The sequence below is a fragment of the Cryptosporidium andersoni genome (genome assembly GCF_001865355.1).
Source record: "Cryptosporidium andersoni isolate 30847 chromosome Unknown contig_43, whole genome shotgun sequence".
NCBI classification, from domain to species: domain Eukaryota; phylum Apicomplexa; class Conoidasida; order Eucoccidiorida; family Cryptosporidiidae; genus Cryptosporidium; species Cryptosporidium andersoni.
Window position 1 is genome coordinate 102,874 of NW_027122877.1, and position 22,704 is coordinate 125,577.

The following is a 22,704-nucleotide window of genomic DNA, read 5'->3' on the forward strand; positions in this document are numbered from 1 at the left end:
TATGTACCAAATTACTACCTTTTTTTTTTACCCAGTAATTCCCGGTTAGCTTATACTATTAAAAGCCGCTACTGTTATTTATATTACAGTTACTTGTAAATTCCCTTTATACTGTAGTCTAGTAGAATACTATCTAGTTGAGTTATATACTAAATATATTTATTTGTAAACAAGTATATGTATGGCTTATTACTCAATTTTATATAGGTAGAGTAGGTATTACTATATTTATTAGATTGAGACGCCGTCCCAGCTATTACGTCTTGTAGTATGCTCAGGTACCGCCTAAATATGGATACTTTGCAGGTACCACACACAAAGCGGTTATTTAAAACCCGCCTTAAGTTATAAAGACAAGACATGTATATATGATAAAGTAATAAAAATTCATGTATTTCATAATATAATAGTACTGACAACAAAATATTTAACAAGTCAAAGATAGATAAATAGTGTATACCTAATAGTTAGATAAAATATTATTTATTTTACGTTAAGACTAGACATATTTCTGCAGATTTATGGCTTTACTATTGAATAAGTAGACTGATAGATATTAGATACATAAGGGTACCAGAGTTTTATAACTTCTAGTATAGAAGGTATAGTACATGGCATTATATGATAGATGATAGAGCAGTATGGCCTTATGTACATCCACCAGCTATTTTATGTGGCTGGTTTAAAATTTAAACAAAAGGTTAAACTTTCATTATTGTTACACGCAAGGGATTTTTTGCGTAAAATAATGATTGGAAGGCAGAAATTGAATCTATGGTATACCAAGTATTTAAAACTTGGTATATTATTGACAAGTGTTGGTACAAATAATCAGCATATCCCCATATCTACAGAACTAACTAGTATAGAATTAGATAGCAATCGAGGCATTAGGAACTATGGTTTGGAAAGTATTTATCAACCTATTGCTAGAGAAAATGCACTAATTCAGTTAGTATATCACTATCCTGAAAAAACTACATGGTTTTTACATTATATGTTAAGAATAGGTGCCATATCATTCATGATACTTGGCACTTTGACAATTGCATTTCTAATAATATATCAGTCTCAATGTATTAAAACAAGTAAATACCTTTCTATATGGCTATTAATTCATGCTATATTACAAATTATTCAAGCTATTTGTAGAATATACTACATAAAAGTTCTCGGTAAACAGCCAATTGGGCCAAATACTAGAATTACATGTATACTACAGTCTATCAAAAAATTAACTAACTCCGGAGCTTGGAAAAGAGGGAAAATATTATCTGTTATATATTACATTTGGTTTACAATAGGGTTTTATTGGATATTGAGTGTTTCTAACTCTCAAATACAGGTAAATGAAATATATGAAAGTGATTCCTTGATAATATCATGGCTACATCGTAGAACATATTATTTATTATCCGATGGTGTTCAGAGAGTATTTGCAAATTTATCCTCAGTAGATATTAAATCTACTATCTGGCCATTTTATTTATTAATCATGCTTTTTTGTACCTTAAGAATTATACTTTTACTAGCAACTTTCTACTTAACCTTCCCATTATCAACTTCACATCTTGAATATGCAGGCAATAAGACCAAATCCTTTACTCTTGATAAGCTTATGATGCTTCCTGTAAAGACTTATTCAGAGTGGATATATGAGAAGGAGCAGGAAGAAATTTTGAAAAAAACAAATGATCGAAATATACAGGACAGTTGTATTATTTGTTTAACTGACTTCAGTTGTTCAGATTTAATCCGATGTTTGCCATGTAACCACTCCTTCCATGAGTCATGTATAGATGTTTGGCTTTTAAGAAGTGCTGTCTGTCCGCTATGCCAACAGACTTTAGAATAGTTTATGGATATTTACGATGCACTGATAGATTCATTTAGGAAACTAAATTATCTTAATATTTATATAAAGAAGTATGTTTGATTTAAATTTTAACTTGAATAGTGCGATAATTTTGAATAAGTTTACTTAAGAGAAAGTTTAATCGTCTATTAATATCGAATTTATATACCTGACTAGATCGTAATATGAAGTATTTATAAATTCATTTATTTACAAAGAATTAGCGATGCGATACATCACTAAGTACTTCACGTTTAACCCCTGATTAACAATACTTATTGGATATTTCATTATTACTGTCATTACAACACTTTTTTATATTCTTCATTGGAACTAGTATTCTCTAATACTCTTCTAGACTTAGACGATATTTTAATAAACAATGGGTTACCAATTGTCAATGGTGTGCCTTGCTTCAAATTATTAAAATCTGTATCTAGTAGAGGAATAATTGTTAGAGGAGTTCCTAGACGTGAAGAAATTTGTTCGCAAGCATTTGGTGTGAATGGAGCCATCAAGTGAGCTAGGTAATAGATACTTTCAAGTACTATACGGATAATTTCAATACGATCTTCATCTGTTAAATCATTTGATTTATTCCATGGAGCATTATCTGTAAGGAATTTGTTAACCTCTCTACATGTATGCATAGGTATCTGTGCACATTCCTCAAGTCTGTATTTATTCCAACTATAACCATATCTTTGTAATACACTTTTGGGACAAAATGGTTTTGAAATTTTTGAGTTACATAATTTAGTAGGAACAATGCCATCACAGAACTTGTGAGCTAAATTAGTAGTACGTGAAACAAGATTTCCAAATGAATCTGCCAATTCTCCATTATGATAATCAACTATAGATGTTGTATTAAATTTAAAATCATATCCAAATTTGCCTTCTCTACAAATATAATATCTAAAAGTATCTGTCCCAACTAGTTCTATTTGTTCTAAAGGGTCTACAACATTTTCTAAACTTTTGCTCATCTTTTTACCATCTGAAGCTGTAACAAACCCATGTCCAAAAATTGTTTTGGGTAATGGAATATTAGCACTCATTAACATTGCAGGCCAGATAATACAATGAAACCAAACAATATCCTTACCAACAATGTGGATAGTATTTGACCAATAAGTCTTCCAAAGTTCATCATCTTCATTTGGCCAATTAAGACCTGTTATGTAATTGGTCAATGCATCAAACCACACATACATAACATGTTGAGGGTCATTTGGAACTGGTATACCCCAAGAGAAAGTGATTCTACTTATAGATAGATCTGCTGGATTTTGCATATTATCTAGTCTAGAAAGGATATTGTCTCTTAATAATTCAGGTTGGATAAAGTTCGGATTTTCCAAAATATGAGCATGTACACTAGGTAAATATTTGGTTAAATGGAAAAAATAAGAAGGTTCATCCATCTTAACTAGTGGAGTACCTGTTATACTATCTAGGTAATTCGTCATTTTAGCCTCTAATTCAGTAACAAATGTTTCTTCTTTGATACTGTACCATCCTGTATAAATTCCTAAGTAAATATCACCATTATCCATGCAACGTTTCCAAATTTCTTCACAAGCTTTGTAATGATCCTTATCCGTAGTTCTTATAAATCTATCAGTTGAAATGTTTAGTTTATTATTCATCTCTTTGAACTTAATTACATTTAAATCACATAATTCCTTAGGTGTCATATTATTATTAGATGCAACTGTCGCATTCTTCAGACCATGTTCGTCTGTACCAGTCATGAATCTAGTATTGTATCCAAATATCCTGGCAATTCTAACAATAGCATCTGACACAATAATCTCGTATGCATGTCCTATATGTGGTACTCCATTAGTATAATTTATGGCAGTAGTTAGATAGAAAGGCTTGTTCAGGCCACAATTATAATCAAAGTTTTGCCATTCTTTAACATCTGTATTGGAATTATCTGTAAATTTGCTTGATTCTCCTGTCATTTTATTCAGAAATTCAGTTGATAAAGGTACTTAGAAACAATTTAGATTCTTATCTGCCTTTATGCTCTCAAAGTTAAAAGTAGATATACTCAGATTAAAGAATATTCCTCTAGGAAATTATATAAATATCAATAAATTATATATATCCAATGAAATATTCTATCTTAATATAATGTATAACCTAGATTCCTTAAAAGCAAAAGTTCATTTACATTGATAACACACTACTTGTCTCTAGTTAATCCTATCGCGGGAAACATAACACGTCTTAGAGGAAATCAGCATTTAAGATCTTTAAGGTAAATGAAAGTCTTAAAATTCTATTGACTTATACTAGAAACTTACATAAATAGAAAGTTTATTAAAGTCCTACTTAGCGTTTAGCTCCTACACGAAGTTTCCTAGATGCCAGTTGTCTCTTTGTCAACTTGATAACAGAATGGTGACCAATAGATTTCGGTTGTTCTACATCATCTTCTATCTCCTTAAAGATAAGTTGGATGTTGCATGGTTGACTCTTGAATGGGGTAATGCGACCATAGGCACGGAAAACTCTTCTTCTATTGAATGGGGCATGTGTAATTACAGCCGAGGTAAGCATTAGTCTTTCAACATCTAAACCCTTCATATCACAGTTACTCTCAGCATTCTGTAACAAATCCAATAGCACCCTGCAGGACTTTTGAGGGAAGCGACCTTGAGTCAATTTAAACTCACGAGCTTTTGCTGTCCTTCCAACACCACCATTGTATCTTCTAAATGGAACGCAACGTCGCTTGGCAATTACATCTTCTAAGTATCTTCTAGCCTCTAATAAGTACATTCCCTTTATTGTTGTAACTGTCTCATAGGTATTTTTATAGCTTACACGTAAATCCGTACCCTTACACATTACACATTTTGCAGGTGTATCAGGTTTTACAGCATATTTCACCATCTTCCCTGTGCAAAATTCCTTACTTTATAATAATATTCGAAGACCTGATGCAGAATAATAAAACTTCTCAATTCCAAAATAAAGCGCCTCAGTATTCCCTAGTATACTATTTCTATGTAGACGTAAATTCTAAACTTCTGCAAGTGCACCAGGTTAAAGTTATTTTACTAGTGCTGTCTCACTTGAGACACCAGATGAAAATTATGATGGTAATAAGTCTATCAAAATATTTACCGCTGAAATGGTATACGCAGAAAGTATATTTCTTCAATTTCTCTTTGCTCTAGAATATCAAGGTACTTAGATTATTTGGTATGATCTCTTTTCATCATGAATTATATATCCCTTTGGGAACAATGTGACTTGTAGTAGATATCATACTGTCCTTATAATATCCTTGATATTACTCTAATATTACTAATTTTCCTCAATATCTTCTTTTTAGTATAGCATCCACAATTTATTAAGAAAACCTTTGTGATTATGTTTAATTTGACATCTAATATTTCATTTCTACTCAAATGGGACGCTTCCCTAATACTTACATAAATTTTCTATTTAGATCCTGTTGTTTTGCTATCGAAGACAAGACATCCCACTTAGACCTAAAGGATTGTGTATGTAAAAGTAAAGAATAGAAAGTATTCATAAACATCTTCTGTTTTTATGTTTATTACTATCTGCATTACTAATTCGGCAGTTTCTCAGAATTGACACTTCATTATTAGGACATAATAGTGGATTGAAAGTGCGTTAAATTTGTTATGAAATGTCTTCAAATTGGCAATACGATATAAATCGTTGTCAAGAAATTTTAAATGTGCTTAAGCAGGCAGAATCCCCAGATAGTACTATACAACTACAAGTGACAAATACATTGAACGCTTTTATTACGACTGTGCCTGATGCCTCGTGTTACTTTGCATTGATATTTGCTTGCATGAATAATGAAAATGTCGAAGTTAGGCAAAGAGCAGGATTACTTCTAAAGAACTACTTGTTGCAATTTGGTCCACCTGTATCTTCACAATTTGTAGAGTATATCAAACAAAATGCCTTGTCAGCTCTAAATGATCCAAACAGATTGATCCGATCTACTGCTGGTACAATTGTCACAAACTTTATTAATTTAAGTATAGGTCCAGCATTATTAACTGAATGTCTACACTACTTATCTCAACTATTAGATTTGGCAACACCTGACAGTATTGATGGAGCTTTAGACTGCCTAATAAAGATATGTGAAGATGAGATAGAGGCTGGATTGGGAGAGGGTTCTACAAATAAATTAAGTTGTGTAAATAAATGCTCAACTTCGTGTCAAACTTCTAGAGAGGAAGATTTTAAACTATTTCTAGATGTATCTAGGAAAATTATTTTGCCTAAGCTCTTTCTCATTTGCGAGAGGAAGCATAGTATCTTGAGTGGTAATGAAGTTGCAGTGCATCTAAGTTTTAAATGTATTACCTTATATGCTCAACATCACCTTTTTAGTACAGGCCAATTACTAAATGACATGTTTCCAACTTATTGGAATATAATAGGAATCCTGGCTACTGACAGTAATATGAAAATTAGGATCCTTGTAGTAATTGGAATCTTAAGAGTAATGGAGGATGATCCCAATGTAATTTTAGATGGAGCAAGTAGAGATGTAATTATTAATTTTATTATAGGATGCTGTGTTGATGGAGGTGGAGATGCATACAATCTAAGATTAGAAGCTTTAGAATTTTGGCCTATATATATAAGAAATAACAAGGGAATTGATGCTTTACGACCTTTTTTACCAAAGCTGTTAAATTGCCTCCTTGTTAATGCAATATTTACCGACTTTGACTATTTAGAAATGGATCCTTCTCACTTTGAAGATGAAATAGAGGATGATCAGTATTCTGTAGGTCCTAGATTTCATTATAGTCGTGGAGGTGTTGCTGTTAATGATGAAGATGTTGATGAAGTTGAAACTGGAGCTTGGGGCAATCAATGGACAGTTCGTAAAGCAGCTGCATTAGCACTTGATCACATATCTTTAATTTATGGCGATGAAATTCTTCCAGAACTACTAGTAAAAATAGAACAAAGACTCCAAGATCCCAATTGGGAAGTACGTGAAAGTGCTGTTCTTGTTCTTGGTGCCATTGCACGTGGTTGTATCAAGGGATTAGCACCTTATTTATCCAAGGTTATTACATTCTTATTGAAACTGTCTAATGACCCGAAACCTTTGCTTAGAAGTATATCATGCTGGTGTATAGCTAGATTTACATTATGGCTTTCTCATCAGCAGGATCAGCCTATTCTTATAGAGACTATCCGTACCTTACTCACCAAAATGTTAGATCCAAATAAACGTGTAGAGGAAGCTGCATGCTCAGCAGTGGCAACTTTTATAGAGGAGGCATCCCAGAATATGTCACTAATTCCATTTTTGGAGGATATTGTTAATACGTTAACAACAGCTTTAAACCTATACCAATATAGGAATTTGTTAATTTTATGTGATACCATTGCTACTCTATGTTTCTCTGTAGGTTCTCCAGTATATATCCCAAACTTTGAGAATAATTTACTACCGCTATTTATAAGCAAGTGGAAAAGTTTTAATATTGATCATCCTTGCTTGATATCATCTATGGATTGCTTAGCTAAAACTATGAGCGTTTTGAGATCCAAGGCAATTAAATATAGTGAAGTTATTATTGAACATTGTATATTAAATCTTATGGTGAACTCTATTACCGTTTTAAAATCTGGAACCTCATCTTCTTTGGAAGTGAGTGATACTATTGAATGTACTGTGGACCTTATTGGTTGCATGCTTGAGGCTACAGGTTCTCACTGTATTCAATATCTAATAAAGTATAAATTTACAGATTTTCTGTCATTTTGTTGTCAAAGTGACTCATATCCTGCTATACAGCAGAGTGCATTTGCTTGTGTTGGGGATATTGCTAGATATTCTAATGATAAACTGGAATTCCTAAAACCAATATTACCAAATATTTTTGGGATACTTGCTAGAAATGTCAATCACAATAGCACGGGAACAGCTAACAATGCAATATGGGCAATTGGTGAACTAGTTATTAACTCAAATAATGATACAGTCAATATAATTGCTCCTTACATAGATGGTATTCTTGAATCTTTAATTGTTATTCTTCTGCATCCAAAACCAAATACTTTTGGAGCTGATAACCTAGCAGTTAATTCTAGTATTACTGTAGGTCGTATTTCTCTAATATACACTAATAATGTAGCAATTCAATTACCAAGGTGTTTAGTTGCATTATGCCATGTTTTAACATCTGTCCGAAATGATATGGAAAAAGTTAATTCAGTTCAGGGTATATGCCTGGCCATACAACTTAACCCAAGTTCTGTTGATAGTCACTCTATTGGAGTATTTTTTGATCTTATTGCTTCTTTGCAACCAATATTGATGCAAACTCGCCAGTCTTCAATTTCACTGATTGATGTACTAAGCCAAACAATACGCATCATACATTCTAATACTAATCAAGATATTTCTAATCAGGCACTGCAACGTTGTGGGTCTTTTGTAAAAACATTTATAGGTAATAGCCTAAATACCCAATATAGTTAATATATATATTTACATCTACACAGATTTAGAATTCATTAATAAACACCTTTTGGTTGGAGACTGTTGGAGAATCGATTAGAACTTATTTTTTACTACAAAATATAGTTATATATCATTCCAAGAGAATTATATCTGAACAAATAGAGACTTCTTAGAAACATCAATTTTACATATTTTTTTCTACACGTTCTAATATATAGTGTATATATTTGTGATCTTCTCAATATATAATATCTCAGAAATATTGAATTCTTAACTTTTGTAGTATGTAGAGTCAATAGTATATATACCTTAAAGTTCAATCTTGCATTGAGATCACATACTAATAAGCTCAAAATAAGTTCTATATACACTATATCTAAGAACTAGCAATAATAAAGTACTTCTTTTAGTATCATGGCCTATAAATATATTATCTCAAATGTGTAGACTGTCACAAGCATGAAATAAACTGTCGGAATATAAAGGAAGTACTAAGAAACTACCTTCCATTATATTCAGAATTTTATTTCTACTCAGCTCCCTTAAGATATATAAGTAACCTTATTCAATTGTATGTATTTAACGAATATATCACAGATTTCCAAAAATTTTCACGGCTTAAAATATTCATGTAATTTCTCGAAATTATTCATTTTAGTCTCAGTTGAAATATTTCTAACTTGTTAAATCTTAACTAAACTTTGTAAATATAATCTGAAATATATCAAATAAATGATTTATCTGGAACTATTTATTGAATATTAAGAAGATGTTGATAAGAATTACAAACACCTTACATTAATTGTAGAAATATCATGGTAGCTTCTATTTTATTAAAAAAATATTTTAGTTTTTATATTTCTATATGAGATTGAAGCTCTTCAAATGACTCTTTAATACAAGAAAGTAATAAATCTGGATTACTAATGGAATTTGTATCGCATGATGCTGATATAGAAACTGTATTTTTATATGAAAATACGGATATAGCCAAGCCAATGTGATCAGTTAAAGGCAAAGCAAAGCTCATATCACGGATTGGCTTCTTGTGGAAATTGCATTGTTCAGTTGGTCCAGGAACAGAGCTATAATATAATGAACATGATTTTGAGTGGGGATACCATAAAGATAGTAGAATACAGGGTGAATATGAGAGTGTATATTGAACATATCGTATGAAAATAATTGGTAAAGGTGTCTTGCGATATTCCTGAAGAGATTCAAAGACACATTTAAGTCTTTCTGAGGGAGAGGCCATAGGGCATGTTGGTATTGGTAGTACAATGATTGAAAATGCATTGTCCAACTTTTTTGGAGGAGTAATTCTATTATTTGTAGTAACAACAACATTTAGGTTTGAATGAAAATTTTGATAAAGATCCTCATTTAATTGATTATTATGAATATTATGAGCTATTAAAGCATTTGATTCATTTTCTTCAGCAGAATAGTAATCATTTCCTTTATTATCGTTATATAAAACACATGAATAAGGTGATAAATCGTCAAATTTAGTCGAGTGTGCAGGTTTGAAATAATATTTAATTGCAGATATCACATCAATATTATGCTTGATTTGAATTTGTGCTCCTGTTTCTGAATTTGAAAATATTGAAATAGGGGTAGATACAAATGTTGATGCAGGAGTAGAGCATAATGTAGAAGCTGGGCTATCACTATCTCGTCTATGAAGTTTGACATACTTTATATAACCACTAGCTATACATGATAAGATAATATCATTAAATGTGATGCGTTTAGAGAAACTCAACCGTGTTTGCTTTGAAGTCTCATTTTTTTTGCTTTCAGTGGTTCCACTTTTAGGATTATCTATAGAGTTCTTCGATCTCATATTTTCTTGAGTATTATCTCTATTCATACTGTTATTAAGGAAATGTTTCACCTTATTAATATCTGTAAGTTCAATACATATTGGACCTGCTAAACAAATATTGGAGGATCTTTGAGGTCTAAATTCAGTAGGACATTCCCAAGATCTTTCTTTACGAGTCAATAAAGATGCCCTAAGGAGAATTACAGGACCTGCAATAGATGCCCATAAAAGACCACTAATCCACTTATGCCAAAACTGAGCAGATTTAGTGACATGAGCATTATGACTCATATTCGGACACTTCTCATCATTATCTAAAATTGTCTTTATGACAAATTGAGATAATGTCGAACCATCTCCAATTACATGATGGAACTGCCCAATTATCACACTACTACTTCTATTTTTCCATAATACATTATCCAAAACTAAAATTCGCCATAACGGTTTCTTAGTTGTAAGCTGCTTTTCACCAGAGTTAGATAATAAACCATAAAATCTTCGCATTTCATCACTAGATAAAGGCCCTATATCTACATTACCATTTCTATTATAATAGGTACTTCTATTATTTAAAAGATGTACAACATCTATAAGAGATTCATTTTTTTTTTCGTTATCATTTATCATACTTGGATTATCTAAGATTAGCCTTGCAACTTTTGGAGAGATTTTCAAGATATGATCCTCAATTTTATATTTTTTATCTACATAAACAAACCAAAGCCTACCAAAAATCCTCTTTACAATGCAAAAAAAACGCGAATTATTCTTAATATGATTTGGATTATCTAAGAAACTTCCAAACGCATCTTTATATCTAATTCTACTGCTTAAAAGCTTTTGTATCTGTTTAAATGGTATCTTATCAATAACAAAGAAACATGTTATAAGTGGTTGACTATGCATAGAAGTTCTCCACATCAAGTAATCTAAATCATTAAGTGGTTCCAATAAAGTATCTCTATCCCCAATATATAAAAAGAAGCTAATAATATACCATAATTTGTCTAGAAACTTCACTATATAACTCAATATTATCACAAAATAAACAAATGGTAATAGTACTATGCTTCCTGATATGGATAATAAAATGGATATCCACCCACTACCTAAAGGAATAAGATATATTTTCCTTAAGATTGTGGTTAATATTCTGTACATTCTAGTCTACTTTATAATCTAATATTTAATTTCTGGAAAACTAGTATTAGATATTCTAAGTTTCCCGTGGGATTCAATAGACATATTCCACGAAAATGCCATACAAATAAAGCGCTTTATCTCTTAAAAGCCAAGATAAAAAAGTACAACATTAAGATTAAAACTAAAAGCAAAAATAAGAAAAATGGCAAGCCATATGACATTAATAGCGGTATCCGATAACTATTTGAATTGTAGGCTTTTCGAAGTTCATGAATAGCTTGCTTAGTAGTATAAACTGTGTTATCTATAGAAGTCTCTAAATTTTGAATTGTATCCCCCTGTTCATTAACCATAGAGGCAATATTTCGGAAAATTTGATTAACCTCATACATTTGAGACTGTATATGACCAATCCCCATGGCTGTTTCTTGAGCTATTTGTGTATCTACATTTTTAAATTTATGCACATATGATGTTATACCATAGTTGTCAAGTTCTTTCTCTTTACCAATATCTAGTATGTATGAAGTTGCATTATATGGTATATTACTATAGTCACCTTCAAAATCACCCTCGAAATCGTCATCTTGAACTAGATCTGCCGTACTGTCCGGATTTATAAAGTCCCCAGTTTTACATAATAATTCATTAGCTCTACGATGGATCTCATCTATTCCTGATATTTGTGCATTATATAAACGTTGATATTTATCATAAGTGCTTTTTGATAAATTATATTGCACTGGGTCTCCTGTTAATTCAATTTTCCAGTCTCGTAATAAGTTGTCAATATCATTACTAATCTCATATATCTGTTTCAGACCTTCTTGATACTCATTTACATCTTTTGTAGATAGTTTGTGTTGTTCAGCAGTTTTCACTTCTTGTTCTAGATTTACTATCATTTTCTGTAATATTCCTAAGCTATGTTTCAGTTTGTCTTCGAAGCTGGACCTTGAATTAATGATGGAATCTGTTAGATCTATTTCATATCCCATATTATCAAACAAACTAGAATTTATATTTAATATTCTTATTATTTATTTATATTAGATGTACGAGGAATATAATTATCATCTTGGATATTTAATTTAGAATAGAAACCTTACCTAAAATAATACTCAAGTTTAATATATATGGCGCCAAAACTCTATTAGACATGTAATATTAGCCCAAACGACCAAAAAAGAAAAGTGCAATATTGTAAAATATATATGATTAAGGATGAACTAGAAATCTATGACTACAATCTCCCAAACTACATAATAATTTATTATCCTATATAATAAAGTAATGAAGAAATCAGACACCTATATAGAAGAAATACAATACAAACAGAGACAGAACAGAAGCTTTATTACTGCAATGAAGAAGCTAGAGGCTAGGAGATGGGAACCCTTCAACCTCCATAAATCTCCATTGTCATCTTTAAATATCCATATAATACAAAACTATATGCTAGATACAATGGAACATACAAAGGTAACATATCAAACTATGTATGTAGGGACATATTTAATGAATATTGGAATTAAAAATTGGGATGATTTAATAAATAAAATGCCCTCAAGCTATAGGAAAAAGGAGCTTGATTGGCAATTAATAATATTTGTAGTAACATGTATAGTATTAGCAGCAAATTATGAAGAGATTGAACCTCCTTCTATAAGAGTTTTATTAGAACATGTACTTTCATTGAGACAGGTGTCTCATGAATCACCAGATGCACTTATAAAAACTAAGAAACATTTATCTTTAATGAAGAAACATATAAATGATATGCAGGTATCTCTTTGGAGTTTATCAAATTTCCAGGTTGAAGTGCCATCTTCATTCTCATTCATAACACATTTAGTAGAGAGTGATACTAATCTTCCTAGTAAATATTATAAAAAATTATTGAGAAATTGCAATAAAACCGCTCTTAAAGCCTTGAAATTAAGCAAGTTTTTGAAATTAAGGCCTTCATTAGCTGCAACTGCAATATGTATATATGTAGCCAGATGTATAATCAAAGATCTTGAAGTTCAAAATGCCTTTATAACATGTATTCTCAGTATTATGAAATACTCAAAGAAGAGAGTAGAAAGAATTATTCAACAACTCTCAGATAATTTTAGTTAGCTAATAAAAAATTAGATATATCTTATTTTGATATAAATCTTAATATTTGGATATACTTGCAAATTTAGATAATCCACGCTTATAGAACATAAAATAATAAAAAGTAATGAATAGTAGAAAATCCAAAATCTTATATTTAGTAAAAATAAACTTTATACATATAAATCCAAAGGAGACAATAGTTACATAGAGATATAAGATGTATAATTACTAGAATCCATATATTAAATTCCACTTTTTTCAAATTAAATTTGTAAATATATGTTGGCGCCTATTTGGATACTGTCTTGGAATGCACAATGTGTGAGGAGTAATATTTGGAGGTATTAGATACGTAATTATATTAGGCTCGCTATATAAAGACAAACTTTAAATATCCGGCAAGAGTATTAGAGACATAAGTACTACTTGGTGGGAGTGAGGCTTTTGGGAAGCTGGTATCCAGCATATCATGTACATTTCTTGCTACCTTTTTTCGTGACGCCAAAGAAACTTGGATACGAATAACCCCTCTTAAAGATACGGAAACTGACAAGTGCGTAGCCAATGAAATAAATTATTGTAATCATAATTTGGAGAACAGACGAAGAAACCATTACAGTGTTAAAGATCCATATATTTGTATGTGCCTTTGGAAAACTCCAAATATCATATTTAAATTGGAGGAAGCCTCCTCTAATTATTCAGTACTAAAATATGAATATTAATGATGTGTGTGAAGAAGTGAACAATTCTAAACCACAGAAAATCAACAATTCCTTATCATCATGTCGTCGTTGGATGATTTCTGGGAGATTTCAAGATATTCTCCCAAAAGAATCTTTAACTATGAGTATTATGGATTGGGAAGACTTGTATAGACGTGAAAAGATGGCTCAAGTGCATCACAGTGTATATACTTCATCAGGATGCTTTCTACAATTGGATCAAAGACAATTAGTAATGAGCTGGATAAGTGATGTGGCTCATCGTTTAGCTTGGGAAAAAAGTACTTTTCATTTGGCTACAGGCCTTATAGATCAGTATATGTTTTGCTTAGAAAAAGATCCATCTGCTAGAAAGAAATTAGATCGTAGTTCTTTAGCTGCGACATTTGCAGCGGCTGTAGTAACAGCTGCATCTCTAGGAGAATGCCTTGGAGAATGCCATGACAGACGTCATTGTCCAGGTTTACCCCCATTACATAGATTTGTTCAAAGCAGTGGAATTATTCGATCTAATCGAGATATTGTAGAAATGCAGATCCAATTACTCGTACAAACTTCTAAATATGGAGGTCCTTCCCTCCTTAATAAGACCCCAGCTCATATGACCTTACATTATTTGTCTCGTTTGAAACATCTTGTGGATGCATTGTATGCTTCTTTCACATATATAAGTTCAAGTGGATGGAGTAGTACATGCATTCAGATGATATCTGAATTTACTGAAACTCATCCTTGTTGCCGAAGTGGCACATGCTGGATAAACAAAATAGGTCTTAATACAACTGTTGGACAGGCTGTTTTAGGAGTCAGAGACAGAATTGACTATGGGGCATTATTTGAAAAGATAATGTTTGCAAGTGAATTAGCTCTGTACTCTGGAATCAATCTACTTGTTCCAGGTAGCAGAATTGCTGCGAGTGTCCTTATTCATATTCTATTCAGCCTAGATCCTGTATTGCAGGTTCCGAGCCATCAACAATTATTGTATACTAATCTATGCCTTTTGGACTATGACTCAGATATAAGACCTTATATGCCTTATCTAGATCCGCTAATTCGGCGAGTAATTTCTCTATCAATTGAGAATATTCATGCCTTGGAGAGTCATAGCAGTAAATCTCCAATAGGAATTTCATATGATAAGGCATTTTCGGGAATGCTTTTGATACACAGACATCATACTATTCCTGAAAAACTTCTGAATGGTATTCGTGTTTCCACATTAATAGCAATGCACTCAAGAATGAATCAACCAAGTATAGTGAATCCATTCATATTGTCTTCTCCTAGTTCACTTCCTGTATCGCCATATTCATCCTTCAGTTCAAATACAAATTCGCCAGCACATTCATTCCATTGCTCACCTATATTCTATCCATTTAACTCACGTTATATGGATGAAAATAGTTTAGTACATAATATCAATAAGGCTGTATTGGTAAACACACAGATGAACTCAGTAGGGACACTCCAAGTATCAAACTCTCAGAATCATGATGTGTTAATGAAGGATGAAGCTAATAAACAACTAGTAATGACCTTTGATCATGGGAACAATAACTTGACATTCTTACATAGGCAAAGTGGGTTGTTTTATCATAGTGACAATCTCTATACAACATGCTCTACAGCTACTAATTCTCCTATATTAGGAAATTCTTAAATGAGATATAGTGATACCGCTTCTTTATGCGCAAATACACAGTTGCGCGCTTAACCAAAAACTTAATTATACTTGTAAAGGTCGATGAACATACCCACTTTACTGTACTTTGGAATTTTTAGAGAAACAAGTACGAAACTTAACTATATAATTGTGATATGAAATTTACTTGATTTAAATTTGATGGAGGTGGGGGCTTCTGAAGAAGATATTGAACGGATATGGTATGACTCCTTTGAGAATTCTGTAGGAGGTTTCCTACATGACCATATTTCACTAATAGAAGGTATCTCACAAGATTTTTCGGGAGAATCTGTAGGGTTTGGGAAGAATTTCAAAGGTAACTTGAGGAGATATCAAGGTAATGTCGATAATCAAAGATGGGAACTTAATCGTTTGGGACATTCTGGAGCTGTGGCTATAAACACTTTAATAGGAAAGTCTGATGAGTTTTTTGTATCAGATCTTGCAGCTGATAACTATAAAAGAATCCACTTAATTGTTAATAGTACAGTTCCTCCATTTTTACTAGGACATGAAACTCTCTTTCAACGTAATGATCTAGAGAATCCAATTTCAATAGTAAAGGACTTATCAAGTGATTTAGCTAAACAGGCTTCTCGTGGGAGTGCAACTTTAAGAAATTTAAAAGAACAGGAAGATAAGAATAATATGAGACATCGATTTTGGGAACTGTCTGGATCTAAAATGGGTACTCTTGTTGGCATTGATATTTATTCTAAAGATAAAGTATATAGTACAATGAAGAATATATCCGATTCTATGGACAACTCAAAAATATCTAGAAGTAATGGGAAAGGATATACTGAGGCTCTTAATATACAATCTAATAGTATAGATACCAACGAAATCCTTGATGTAGACTATAAAGAGCACCATGGTAATCTTACAAATAGGGTTAAGAATCAATATTCAAATAATAGTACTAAGTCTACTTTGTATAATTCAGGCTCACATAATAAGAATGTAAAGCAAACGAATACCTCTATATATAATTCTGAATATCACTGCAATGCAGAAATTAATGATAATAATGAGTTATGTAAAACTTCATATAGAGACATACAACAAGTGAGAAAAACACTTCCAGTATTTGCTATGAAGGAAGAACTCTTAAATCTTATTTATGAACATCCAATTGTAGTAGTTGTTGGAGAAACTGGGAGTGGGAAGACTACACAATTAACTCAATACCTTTATGAAGCAGGATATAGCAATTATGGAATAATAGCTTGTACTCAACCAAGGCGTGTAGCAGCTGTCAGCGTAGCTAAACGTGTATCAGAGGAAATGAATGTGAAATTGGGAACAAAAGTTGGATATACTATCCGTTTTGAAGATTTTACAAGCAAAGAAACTGTAATAAAATATATGACTGATGGTGTGCTAATGAGAGAAAGTTTGACTGATCCTGAATTGGAACGCTATAGTGTAGTAATAATGGATGAGGCACATGAAAGAAGTTTAAGTACTGATGTATTATTTGGTATTTTTAAGAGTATATTACGTAGACGTAGAGACTTTAGATTAATTGTAACTTCGGCTACAATGGATTCTGATAAATTTTCCAACTTTTTTGGAAGAGCTCCAATATTTGAAATACCTGGGAGAACATTTCCTGTTACTATCCAATATCTTCGTACTCAATCTGAAGATTATATTGAGTCTGCTGTTAGACAATGCTTGCAGATTCATTGTTCAGATATGAGATGTAACTTGCAAAAAAGTGATAATAGTGAAGAAATTACTAATGGAGGTGATATTTTAATATTTATGACTGGACAAGAAGATATTGAAGCTACATGTTGGCTTATTGCAGAAAAAATGAGTTGTTTAGTAGAAGATGGAGTATCTCCTCTTTTAGTTCTACCTATATATTCACAACTACCATCTGATTTACAAATTAAAATTTTTCAACCAAGTATATACAGAAAGGTTATTGTAGCTACAAATATTGCTGAAACTTCCTTAACTCTACAAGGAATTCGTTTTGTCATTGATTGTGGTTTTTGTAAAGTAAAAGTTTATAATCCTAAAATAGGTATGGATAGTCTACAAGTAGTCCCAATAAGTCAAGCTAATGCACAACAAAGAAGTGGTAGAGCTGGAAGAACAGCTCCAGGTATATGTTATAGAATGTATACTGAAAAAGCATTTCTAGGTGAAATGTTAACATCAAATATACCTGAAATACAACGAACAAATTTAGCAAATGTTGTTCTTCTTTTAAAAACATTAGGTTTTAATGATATAATAAGTTTCCCATTTATGGATGTTCCCTCAGAATCTTCAATATTAACTTCTTTGTATCAATTATGGTCTTTAGGAGCTTTAGATGATGATGGAAATCTAACAAATATCGGAAATTTGATGGCTAAATTTCCTCTGGATCCACCATTAGCAAAAACGCTTATAACTGCTTCAGAATTAAATTGTATTTCTGAAATTATTGTTATTGTAGCTATTTTATCTGTTCCAACAATATTTTTTAGACCAAGAGATAGGGAAGAAGAAAGTGATGCTGCTAGAGAAAAATTTGTAGTGCCAGAAAGTGACCATTTAACCCTTCTTAATGTATATTTACAATGGAAACGTCATAATTATAATCCTAAATGGTGTGAAAAACATTTCCTTCATCACAAAGCTCTCAAAAAAGCACAAGATGTTTTCTATCAAATTAAGGAATTATATTTAAGTGTAATGAAAGATCCTTATTTAATTCAGAAAGGAATTTCAACAAAATATAGTAATTTGATAATAGAATCTCATGAAATATCTACATCTTTAGAACCAACTTTAGATATTAAAAAGTGGGATAATGTGCGTAAATCAATCTGTAGTGGTTGTTTTCATAATAGTGCTAAAATTAGAGGTATAGGTGAGTATGTAAATCTAAGGACATCTATGCCTGCTTATTTACATCCATCTAGTTCATTATACAATTGTGGATACATACCTGATTATATAGTATATCATGAAGTTATTGTTACAGTTAAAGAATATATGAATACAGTTACATCTGTAGAACCCGAATGGTTAAATGAAGTTGCTCCCAAACTCTTTTCACTTAGTACTTCTAATCTTAATAATAGAAAAAGTGACCCAAAAACTTCTTCATATAAACTCAATCATATACAAGTCAAAGAATTTAAAGATATAGATAAGGAGTCATTAAACAAAAACTCTAAGAGACAGAATGTTCATTTAGATACACAAGGTCTACAAGATAAACAGTTAGAACTCAACTTTACTAAACGTCGGAATTCTCGTGTTAATCCTAGCTATCTATCATTTGATACAGAAAGTAACTTTCTTTAGTTAATACAGGACCTCAAATTTTATAACATATGCTTTTTTCTTTGTAATACCATATTGTACCTATTCACAATATTATTGTCTTCATAGATCTTGAGGCTGTATTGTATGTTAGGATAACTATTCCTACGCGCTGATAATATTTTTTTTTCTATATTTAGAATCTCATTTCTTAATATTTATATTCTATTGTAGATAAGGAAAAAAAGAGATCCCTATTTTATTTTAAATATATGATATGGTAAAAAGATATAAAAAAAGTAATGTTATAATTAATATAAAACCTTCAGATAAACAGTGTAAACCAGTTAAAGAAATATTTCCTGATATTATTGATAAAAGTGGTGATATATTATCAATAAATTATGAATTATTAGAATCAAAATATGTTCATGATGTATATGAAACTATGGCAGAACACTTTTCACATACTCGAAATATACCGTGGCCAAAAGTAAAAAATTTTCTTGCTTCATTTTCACCTGGTTCTATTATTTTAGATGTAGGATGTGGAAATGGAAGATACCTTGAATGTACAACAAATTTAAATATATTTTCAATAGGTATAGATAGATGTAAATCATTGATTGAAATTGCAAAAACAAAAAATTCTTCTTCAGCATTATTTATAGATGATTGTACTCAACTTAATATTAGATCTCATATTTTTGATGGAATTATATGTATTGCAGTAATTCATCATCTTTCTAATAGTGAAAGGAGAATTCAGGCTGTTTCTGAATTAATTAGATGTGCTAAAAAAAATGGTGGGAAAATTCTTATATATGTATGGTCATGGAATCAAGTAGCTGATACTGTTGGTGTTAGAGCTGTTACATCAAAAGATAGTCTAGTACCATGGCACTTACAAAAAAAGTATTCAAAGTTGGGAAATGAAAGATACAATGATTATGTAAGAAATATAACTATAGGTCAAGATAACAACGAAATTACACATAAGTCTCCAACTAAACCATATAAAACCTATAATTTATCTAATAATAAAGAACACATTATACACGTACATCCTGAAAGATATTTAATTCCACTTCAAAGATACTACCATTTCTTTGAAGAGTATGAAATAATAGATATATGTAATCATGGTATAAATCTTTATCATTCCCAAACAGAAGATAAGAGTATTATATCTATTAAGCAAATATATTTTGATTCAAATAACTGGGCTATTGAATTGGAAAAATTCTGAAATAACACATTTATAATACATTTGTTTTAAAAAAAAATTAAATATATTCATAAATACAATTTAATAAATCCAATATATCATATCATTAATATTCTCAATCAATTGCTTTCAAAATATTTATGGTTGGCATTTCAATATTACTATCTTGTAAATTATATTGTACAGTGGTTTGATTATATTCAAGAATTTTTGCAGACCAAAACGTATGCGAATCAAATTCATAATATCCACCATATTCTGTAGGAATATAATATTTATCTATAAAATGAGATAAAGCATCAAATTCTGTTATTGAACCAGGTGATTCATATAATTTATTAATTATCTGAAATTTCCTTCTCAAATTTACATGAACTAAGAAAACGATCTTGAAAACCATTTTTACAACTCTATGTGGTCTAAATATTAGAATTTGTCCAAGTCTAATTGGAAAGTAATTAGATAATATCTTTGATAATCTTAGACATATATCAAGTTTGAATTCCCATTGTCTAGTTTTCCTAGAATTAACTAATAAAATCATACCATTATTTTGTGCTGGTTTTGAAAAAGGGTTTTCCCTCATTATTATTTCTGTAATAAATAAAAATAGAGCAGTAATTTGATCTACAGGACTTACATCATGTTTCTTATAATGTAAATTAATCATTATTACTACTCTTCCATGAAGATCTAATTTATCTAATATTGTAATTTTTCCACTCTTAAGTTGTGATGTAATTATGGGATTACATATAGATAAATCAAAACCTTTCGTTGTATTATATATATATCTAAGTGTAGTAAATGCTTTATAAGATTTACAAGCTTGCTCTACATTATTTCCATAACTTCTTAAACAAAATAATGCTATTTCTTCTCTACTCCAATTTGTTGATGAAATTTCTTTATCAGTTGTTGAATCTATTGGGGCATATTTATAAGAACTTTTTAATAACATATTATTCATTTCTTCAAGACATTTCTTTTCTGTCGTAGAAAATATACTTTTATATGAATGTATATGTTTATCTGAACTATTCAAAGTTGAGTCTTTGTTGTTATTTGAAGTCTTATCATTATATTCATTATCTTGCATATTATTATCAAATCCTTGTATATCTAAATCAATCATTGGTAAGATTATTCTCAATAACCTTATGTATCTAACATAAATTAACTATTATATAACTTTTTTTCTGAAATTGAAATTTCATTTAATAATTAGAGACCTTGATATTATTCCAATAAAGATGTAGATATTACTATAAATATAGAGTATACTTTGTACTTTATATTCTAATTTATAATTTTATATGATTATTGGTATGTATCTTTTTAATATAATAAATCTTAAGAATAGAGAATTAGATATATCTCCTTAAATTAGAGATACCCCCTTTTGTGGCGGTTGATGCACTAATAGTTAGCGCCATGGTACAATTTTGTATTTTTAGATTTCTTTTAATAAGATTTAGTTAAAGTCGGAAATTTTCTTCAAATAATTTATTTTATAATAGTTATTAAAAAAATTATGGTTTGGACTATATTAATAATGATATATATGGAAAGGAATTAATATTAATTTAAATTGTATTGTACTTGAGAATTATTAATAAGATTTAATTTACTATTTATAATAGTCTGTAAATTATAATATAATAATCTATATAAATACTTCAAGATTTCAAATTACTATTGTTTGAAAAAGATAATTGGTTTATTATAATATATCAAAGATATTTAAATTACATTTTAAGCCTTCATATTTAATATTAATTTGAAGTAATAAGTTTGGGATATTAATTATAAATATTTTAATAATTTATTTACTTTTATTATTTAACAGGATAAATAATTTATATATTCAGTATTTTAATATTAAGTATAAGTGTTATAATCTTATATCAATATTATAATCTTCAATCATTATATTAATTTTTAATAAAAAAAATTGATTATATTTAACATATATATATAATTTAAGTTTCAAGTTTTTAGTATAATAATAATATTATAAAATTTTAAACTAATTATTTAATAATCTTACAATGATTTTAAAATATCATAGAATTATACTATTTTAATTAAAATTTAATATAAGATATTTTATCAAAAGATATCCAATATTAATTAAAAGATACCCCTTATTTTTAATTATTCAAGATATTAATTATCAACTAGATCTAGTATATTCAGAATTTAATACTAATTCTATACCTTCACGGATTCCAGAAAAACAGTCCTTTAGTAATGGAATAAGATTCAAAATTTCACCTAAAAGAATTAAAATGGATTATTATTGTCATATAATAATTTGTATTTATTTTATAAAAAAAAAAAAAAAA

At 30.1% G+C, this 22,704-nt stretch overlaps 11 protein-coding genes across 11 annotated transcripts; 6 read left to right on the top strand and 5 right to left on the bottom strand.

The window, feature by feature from the left end:
• Nucleotides 1-628: 628 nt before the first annotated feature.
• cand_004710 (zinc C3HC4 type domain-containing protein) lies at nt 629-1,855 on the top strand (the record flags this gene model as incomplete). Its single annotated transcript, XM_067210714.1, has 1 exon — nt 629-1,855. The coding sequence occupies one exon, from the start codon at nt 629-631 to the stop codon at nt 1,853-1,855; it is 1,227 nt and encodes a 408-aa protein (XP_067067380.1).
• Nucleotides 1,856-2,157: 302 nt separating this feature from the next.
• Nucleotides 2,158-3,828, bottom strand: cand_004720 (methionyl-tRNA synthetase family protein; the record flags this gene model as incomplete). The annotated part of the gene is made up of 1 exon (XM_067210715.1): nt 2,158-3,828. One exon carries the CDS (start codon nt 3,826-3,828, stop codon nt 2,158-2,160), a length of 1,671 nt encoding a protein of 556 aa, XP_067067381.1.
• Nucleotides 3,829-4,201: 373 nt separating this feature from the next.
• On the bottom strand, nt 4,202-4,765 carry cand_004730 (60s ribosomal protein L17; the record flags this gene model as incomplete). Its single annotated transcript, XM_067210716.1, has 1 exon — nt 4,202-4,765. The coding sequence occupies one exon, from the start codon at nt 4,763-4,765 to the stop codon at nt 4,202-4,204; it is 564 nt and encodes a 187-aa protein (XP_067067382.1).
• A 769-nt stretch (nt 4,766-5,534) lies between these two features.
• cand_004740 (HEAT repeat family protein) lies at nt 5,535-8,375 on the top strand (the record flags this gene model as incomplete). Its single annotated transcript, XM_067210717.1, has 1 exon — nt 5,535-8,375. The coding sequence occupies one exon, from the start codon at nt 5,535-5,537 to the stop codon at nt 8,373-8,375; it is 2,841 nt and encodes a 946-aa protein (XP_067067383.1).
• Nucleotides 8,376-9,210: 835 nt separating this feature from the next.
• On the bottom strand, nt 9,211-11,355 carry cand_004750 (uncharacterized protein; the record flags this gene model as incomplete). The annotated part of the gene is made up of 1 exon (XM_067210718.1): nt 9,211-11,355. The coding sequence occupies one exon, from the start codon at nt 11,353-11,355 to the stop codon at nt 9,211-9,213; it is 2,145 nt and encodes a 714-aa protein (XP_067067384.1).
• Nucleotides 11,356-11,471: 116 nt separating this feature from the next.
• cand_004760 (SNARE domain-containing protein) lies at nt 11,472-12,335 on the bottom strand (the record flags this gene model as incomplete). Its single annotated transcript, XM_067210719.1, has 1 exon — nt 11,472-12,335. One exon carries the CDS (start codon nt 12,333-12,335, stop codon nt 11,472-11,474), a length of 864 nt encoding a protein of 287 aa, XP_067067385.1.
• Nucleotides 12,336-12,630: 295 nt separating this feature from the next.
• cand_004770 (uncharacterized protein) lies at nt 12,631-13,461 on the top strand (the record flags this gene model as incomplete). The annotated part of the gene is made up of 1 exon (XM_067210720.1): nt 12,631-13,461. One exon carries the CDS (start codon nt 12,631-12,633, stop codon nt 13,459-13,461), a length of 831 nt encoding a protein of 276 aa, XP_067067386.1.
• Nucleotides 13,462-14,157: 696 nt separating this feature from the next.
• cand_004780 (uncharacterized protein) lies at nt 14,158-15,831 on the top strand (the record flags this gene model as incomplete). The annotated part of the gene is made up of 1 exon (XM_067210721.1): nt 14,158-15,831. The coding sequence occupies one exon, from the start codon at nt 14,158-14,160 to the stop codon at nt 15,829-15,831; it is 1,674 nt and encodes a 557-aa protein (XP_067067387.1).
• Nucleotides 15,832-16,014: 183 nt separating this feature from the next.
• Nucleotides 16,015-19,170, top strand: cand_004790 (pre-mRNA-splicing factor ATP-dependent RNA helicase PRP16; the record flags this gene model as incomplete). Its single annotated transcript, XM_067210722.1, has 1 exon — nt 16,015-19,170. One exon carries the CDS (start codon nt 16,015-16,017, stop codon nt 19,168-19,170), a length of 3,156 nt encoding a protein of 1,051 aa, XP_067067388.1.
• Nucleotides 19,171-19,405: 235 nt separating this feature from the next.
• Nucleotides 19,406-20,377, top strand: cand_004800 (uncharacterized protein; the record flags this gene model as incomplete). The annotated part of the gene is made up of 1 exon (XM_067210723.1): nt 19,406-20,377. The coding sequence occupies one exon, from the start codon at nt 19,406-19,408 to the stop codon at nt 20,375-20,377; it is 972 nt and encodes a 323-aa protein (XP_067067389.1).
• A 94-nt stretch (nt 20,378-20,471) lies between these two features.
• cand_004810 (CRAL TRIO domain-containing protein) lies at nt 20,472-21,491 on the bottom strand (the record flags this gene model as incomplete). Its single annotated transcript, XM_067210724.1, has 1 exon — nt 20,472-21,491. The coding sequence occupies one exon, from the start codon at nt 21,489-21,491 to the stop codon at nt 20,472-20,474; it is 1,020 nt and encodes a 339-aa protein (XP_067067390.1).
• Nucleotides 21,492-22,704: the final 1,213 nt, after the last annotated feature.